The sequence below is a fragment of the Centropristis striata genome, chromosome 19 (assembly GCF_030273125.1).
Source record: "Centropristis striata isolate RG_2023a ecotype Rhode Island chromosome 19, C.striata_1.0, whole genome shotgun sequence".
In the NCBI taxonomy this organism is placed as follows: domain Eukaryota; kingdom Metazoa; phylum Chordata; class Actinopteri; order Perciformes; family Serranidae; genus Centropristis; species Centropristis striata.
The window spans coordinates 20175420-20181563 of record NC_081535.1 but is presented as its reverse complement, the minus strand read 5'-3'; the positions used below and the strand labels follow the sequence as shown (position 1 = coordinate 20181563).

General features: G+C 37.3%; 1 protein-coding gene and 5 non-coding genes across 6 annotated transcripts; all 6 read left to right on the top strand.

The window, feature by feature from the left end:
- The first annotated feature begins 1782 nt into the window (after positions 1–1782).
- rpl7a (ribosomal protein L7a) lies at positions 1783–5985 on the top strand. The gene is made up of 8 exons (XM_059358706.1): positions 1783–1811; positions 3184–3304; positions 3490–3639; positions 3864–4004; positions 4818–4897; positions 5135–5265; positions 5675–5744; positions 5846–5985. The coding sequence occupies exons 1-8, from the start codon at positions 1809–1811 to the stop codon at positions 5948–5950; spliced, it is 801 nt and encodes a 266-aa protein (XP_059214689.1). The 5' UTR covers positions 1783–1808; the 3' UTR covers positions 5951–5985.
- Positions 3035–3105, top strand: LOC131993012 (small nucleolar RNA SNORD36). Its single transcript, XR_009396262.1, has one exon. It is a non-coding gene; the product is annotated as a small nucleolar RNA SNORD36 (small nucleolar RNA).
- Positions 3349–3423, top strand: LOC131993014 (small nucleolar RNA SNORD24). Its single transcript, XR_009396264.1, has one exon. It is a non-coding gene; the product is annotated as a small nucleolar RNA SNORD24 (small nucleolar RNA).
- LOC131993015 (small nucleolar RNA SNORD24) lies at positions 3695–3764 on the top strand. The gene has a single exon (XR_009396265.1). It is a non-coding gene; the product is annotated as a small nucleolar RNA SNORD24 (small nucleolar RNA).
- On the top strand, positions 4668–4738 carry LOC131993013 (small nucleolar RNA SNORD36). Its single transcript, XR_009396263.1, has one exon. It is a non-coding gene; the product is annotated as a small nucleolar RNA SNORD36 (small nucleolar RNA).
- LOC131993011 (small nucleolar RNA SNORD36) lies at positions 4965–5041 on the top strand. Its single transcript, XR_009396261.1, has one exon. It is a non-coding gene; the product is annotated as a small nucleolar RNA SNORD36 (small nucleolar RNA).
- Positions 5986–6144: the final 159 nt, after the last annotated feature.

Sequence of the window (6144 nt, the reverse complement as noted above, 5' to 3'; positions counted from 1 at the left end):
GGGCCCCCAAAGCCGCATGGGAAACGTTTTTCTCCTTTTATTAACATACCGTCACACTGTTAGAATAATCGCCAAAGTCATTTTTGTCAAAATTGTTTTTTGTTTTGTTTTGCCTAAATCCTCTCCTAATGACGCTGGCCACCTATGGTAAAATCGCCTACATCCTCAGTTGATCTGATCATGTAATTTTACCCCTTTAAGATAATTGCCTATGTCAAGTGTGTGACTTAAGCAAGATATGGTAACACTTTATTTTGAAGGTGTCTACATAAGAGTGACATGAGCGTGTCATAAACATAACATGGGATGTGTCATGAACATTAATGACACTTTGAAGTAACATTAATGCTCATGATACTTGTCATGTCATGTTTCTGACAGGCTTGTGTGACTCTTATGTTGACACCGTCAAAATAAAGTGTTACCATATCTTGCTTAAGTCACAAAGGCATGCTCAAAAATTGCCTAAGTCATTTATTTATTTTAAGTTACATAATTTACACACAGTGTTATTACTATGCCAATAGCCATCCTTTGTTACATCCTTTTTGAGTGAAATGATCAATAAATGTCATATGTTACACTTTTGGTGAAGTTTTTTGTGTTTCCTGCGAAACTTGAAAAAAATGAGTTAGGCGATTATTTTAACAGGGTGACGATTCATTCAGCAACAGTAAGACAATCATCAAAACTATAAGGTTTTCGTCCTCTAGACCGGACAGAAACCATGTAAGACATAAAACATTAACATGGGCAATACAAAAATGGTGTAAAAAATAAACCAATTAAGCAGAATAGTTTGTTGTAAAATATACCATTGGTCAGATTATTTCCTAGTTATATATAGAGATATTTGGCATATTTTTAATTTATTTATTGCAGGGCCCATTACAGAGTTTCATTATAGCAGCATGTGAAGAGTGATAAGGGAAAGTACAATGGATGTATTGAGAAATGGCTATTTATGTGCACATATGACAACAACCACATTAACAAAAACATTATAATAGCATTTTATAATAAAAATATGTTACACTCGTGAAGAGAGAAATCACATTATTAAAAATATATTAAAGTCAAAAGTCAGATTAAAGTCAAAAGTCCTCAGTTTCAATACATTTTGAAAAAATAAATAAAAATAGTTATGATCATCCTTTATAACTTTATAGTGTATACAAGTCTAAGATCAAGAAGGTACAAATCCAAAATATATATTGAAAGATGATTAGATTAAATTAAAATACAATTCTTGTGTATGAAATACTTCCTCAAGACAAATCGATAATATATCACCATTATGTTATCATCCTTTATAATTTTATTGATGTAAAAAGAAGGTGCAAATCCAAAAACAATATAAAAAGATAATGAAAATAAAATACAATACTTGTGTATAAAATATGTTAAGGACAATGAGATATAATACATATTACCAATATATAATAATTAGGTATTGTTAAACAATCAATATCAAATATTACTTATCAGATACTCACTATATATTATTTAGTTGTACGTAGTAATAACGCCTAAAAAAAATTAAACATTGAAATGTTGTAGTTTCTGTCAAAAGGTGATGGAAAATTGAAACAAATTGTTACTCATCGAGTACAAGTGTATCAGGACTGTATATTGTAGCACTGATCCTGAGTCAGTACCCTATTTTTTTACATTACAAAGCTGGAGCGGCTAGCAGCTGTGACGTCTGACCCCAGGTCGGTGATTAAGATGCAACGTCACCACGGCGCAAGCCTCGCGGTATTTACGCTACCCAGAATCCCTCGGTCTTCCTTTCTGCCTGAACCGACATGGTGGGTGCATAGCCGTTTCTTCCGAAGAAATATTTAACCTGTTCTATCTGTCTGCATCCCTTTATCTGTGCTTGTTTTCACATTGTATAATGTATGTACGGATTATATGAAGTCTGTCGGTTAATATAATGCCAATATTGAGCGTTGATGTTGTTTTGTTTTGGGGTAAAACTTGTTTAAGTTGACCGAAGTGTAGCCGGTATTGGTAGCACCGTGACTCCCTGTCAGAAGCTAAAGCTAACGTTGGTGGACACGCTGGATTTCAACAGCACTTTAGCGTTATTATTCTGCTTTTTCGCTTATATGTTAACTACCAGTACGTAGTGCGGTTACTTAATGTTATAATGTTACTAATTCAAGTTCAACAGGAGTTGTATTGTGATGTTTGTGGCAATAAGTTGTGTCCGGGTGGTTTCTCCGGTAGTGAATGGGCCCAAGCGTTAACGTTGCTTCTGTTTGCTTAACATTACAGTTTGCAGCCATAGCTCAAATTTGGTCCACTTTTAAGATACTTAGTAGTTATCTAGTGTGAGAATATATTTGCTAGTTACTTTAAACGCTTAGTGATAGCAGCTAAACTATTAGCATCACCTTTAACTCGGTTTATACGGCATGCTAACAGTGTAGACCCGTCAACTTGGGACTTTACCTAGCTAAATTCATTATAATGCTTTTGGGGTTTTACTCCAAGAACGTGCTTTCACGGCATATGGCAACTATCTGGTCTTCAGACTATTATAAGGGAAGCAGTAACATGTATTGAATGATGCTAACCTGTTTGCTCAGCAGTGGATGCTAAAGCCCATGCATGCTGATACTTTGAGCTGTACAAGTTGTTATATTTAGATGTAAATCTTAACCCAACAGTCTCTGAAAAGCCATGCATTGAGGATTGCTGCATGCTTTTACTTGAGGCACAGCTGTGGATTTAAACTCTTGTTAAAGTTTGTTTATAGTTTGTACTTAACTGATTAAGTCAAAATCAGGATGGGGTTTAATGTCATTAAGGTTTTCACCTACAAGTAATTTTTTGCTATGTTGAAGTAAAAAATAATGAAGTTAACCACTTTCTTTTGGACACGCTTTTCCAATCTGCCTAACTCTTAACTAGATGCTCCCTAAAGCCTCAGTGAGGCTGCAGACTTCTATAAAATCCAGTTAGTCTAGCTGTGGTGAACATCATTTTAATTGTGACCCACCTAATCTTTTCTATCTTGGCCTTAATGCAATGATGTCATGAATTTCTTCACCTGAAACACCTTGATGGTTATTGAGCTTTTTAACCCTGAGCATTGGCCAACATATACAAAGATTTGTTTACATATTCAAAGAATCTTTTGTTTCATCCTAACAATGTTTTATTTTTTGGCAGCCTAAGGGAAAGAAGGCTAAGGGGAAGAAGGTGGCTCCTGCCCCTTCCGTGGCCAAGAAACATGAGGCCAAAAAAGTCGTCAACCCCCTGTTCGAGAAGAGGCCAAAGAACTTTGGCATCGGTAAGTAACCTTGGGTTGCATTTTGGGAGGACTGATGGACATGGTGCAGATGATGTTACCGAATATTTGCTATCTTAACAACAATGATGACAATTTTTATCACCAAGATCGCTGATGCACTTGATATTTAACAGGAAAAGTTTTGCCTCAGTTTATTGAATACTAAACGATAACCTTTCCTTCAGGCCAGGATATTCAGCCCAAGCGTGATCTGACACGCTTTGTGAAATGGCCTCGCTACGTCCGCCTGCAGAGGCAGCGCTCCATCCTCTACAAGCGTCTGAAGGTTCCCCCTGCAATCAACCAGTTCACCCAGGCTCTGGACCGCCAGACCGGTAAGTTTTTGGCATCATGTGTTGTACCTTTGAAGTATTGAGTGCTTTATTCTGCTGCAAATGATGTGAAAGAATATTTGCTATCTGAGCCGCTGTGCTGACAATCCACCAAGATCACTGATGCAATTACTCAAAATACTGTCCACTTGTCATTTTGTACACCAACCATTCATCTAACTGTTGTTAGATGGTTGAATTCAACTTTGTGATCTGTCCCTTCTCAGCCACACAACTGTTCAAGCTGGCCCACAAGTACAGGCCAGAGACCAAGCAGGAGAAGAAGCAGAGGCTGCTGGCTCGTGCTGAGCAGAAGGCTGCTGGAAAGGGAGATACCCCGACCAAGAGGCCCCCTGTCCTGCGTGCAGGTGAGAAACTGAACAATGGTAGAAATGATCTGTAGATATTGATTGGTAAGGGGGTAGATTTATTTCAGTGGCTAAGTTACATGCACAAAATACATTTTTTTGCCATAATGCCAAAAAAAGAATCTAACTAAGCTGTTTAAATGGTGAATGAAAATGAATATTCCCATTTGCATGCAGCTGCTTTTGCCTTTTAGCCTCTATAAGGTTGTTTCAAAGTTTATCACCGGTGCTGGAGTTGTTTGACCATTCCAACGCAGCCTCTTTCAACAACCTTCTTAAAGTCCTTTTGCGATATTTGAACATACCCAAAAACGGATATGAAAGTCTCAAAATCTTTTATAAGTAGATTTATTTGTGGGCAGAAATGTGACCTTTTCTTTTAGCCATGGATCTCTAGCCCAGCAAATTGTCTGTTAGGTTTGTGTAAAACACACAGAGCTCACCCTAAAAGGCTGTGAGTCAAGTAACCATAAAATCCCCAGTTGAGATGCATTTTCAGAATGCGTTGATTATGTGTTTATAGATATCTGTAGACATCTGTCTATTCATGTTTGACAAACATTCTTTAATTTGGAATATACTGCAATAGTGCAGTATTGTTTTGTGTGCATGTAAATTTAGTCTGAGACCCATCTTGTAAAGTCTTTATCTAACTTGGCCTTAATGCAGTGATGTCATGAATTTCTTCACCTGAAACACCTTGATGGTTATTGAGCTTTTTAACCCTGAGCATTGGCCTAAATATAAATTCGATATTTTCTGTAAAGGCTGTTTTCTGAGCAGTAGATAAGTAATTTTCTCTTTTCTCTACAGGTGTGAACACTGTCACCTCTCTGGTGGAGAGCAAGAAGGCCCAGCTCGTTATCATTGCCCACGATGTGGATCCAATTGAGGTAAGCTTGTCAAACATTTAGGTAGCTGTAGATCTCTCAAATTGGGTTCAGTCTATTAAGAGGTCACTGGCAATGATGTTTGAATTTCTTCACCTGAATCCTCTATGTGGATCAAACCTTACGAGCTTTTTAACCCTGAGCAGTGACCCCAAGAATAAATGTTTTACTAAAACATTTATTGTGAACATTGTGGCTCTTTCTTTGGATTCAACTAATATTTTCTTCCTGCTTTTCCAGCTCGTCGTCTTCCTGCCAGCTTTGTGCCGCAAGATGGGAGTCCCATACTGCATCATCAAGGGCAAGGCTAGACTGGGCAGACTGGTGCACAGAAAGACGTGCACTTCAGTTGCCTTCACACAGACTAACCCGTAAGTATGAACATAAACTGTTGTGCTAAAACTGCTGCACTACAATAACCATTTAACTTAAGTTCAAATCTTGAAATTCTCACCTATTCAAAAATGTTGATAGGGCACTTTGTGCTGCAGTGGTTCAAAATGTAAAACACTTGGCTTTACACAGCTGAAAATTTGGCCTACTATTAAGAGTACAATGTGTTGTATGCTGCTATGTTTGTCATTGTGCTATAAACATTGAAAATAAGGTGATCAAAATGTCAACACCAAATTAAAGGAAAGGGATGAAATTCTGATTTTTGAACCTTAAAAAGAAATGCATTTCTTTCAGTAATCCTATTTTAAATGATCATTGAATCAGTAATGCCTTGTAGCTAATTGACATCAGCACTGTAATGACTATTTTTTTCTCCTTTGCTAGTGAGGATAAAGGTGCACTTGCCAAGCTTGTTGAAGCCATCAAGACCAACTACAATGACAGATACGAGGAGGTGAGGCTTCATTAAACTAAAGTTTCTCCACGAGTAAAATTGCATGTTGATATCAAAGAACAAGTTGCAACTATCTAATCCTTTTCAACCTTGTTTTCCAGATCCGTCGTCACTGGGGAGGTGGTATCATGGGCCCCAAATCCACGGCCCGCATCACAAAGCTGGAGAAGGCAAAGGCCAAGGAACTGGCAACCAAGCTTGGTTAAATTGTTTGGAATAAAAAAATGTTATGTCCTAAAAATGACTGTCATTGTTGTTATTGTTACAGCTGAATATAAATAGTATTTTGGAAGCAAAATGCAACTGTAATTCATTTGTCTGGGGAAGATTGGTTTAAGATTTGGCTTTTTTTAATCAATACAGCATTTATTAACTGTAGGGATGAAAAATTAAGATATTG

Bases quoted from the DNA above. Each gene is read 5' to 3' on its own strand.
- rpl7a (XM_059358706.1), top strand. The intron at 3,305-3,489 runs GTAAGTAACCTT...CCTTTCCTTCAG, and splicing joins GCCAAAGAACTTTGGCATCG to GCCAGGATATTCAGCCCAAG. The intron at 5,745-5,845 runs GTGAGGCTTCAT...CTTGTTTTCCAG, and splicing joins ACAATGACAGATACGAGGAG to ATCCGTCGTCACTGGGGAGG.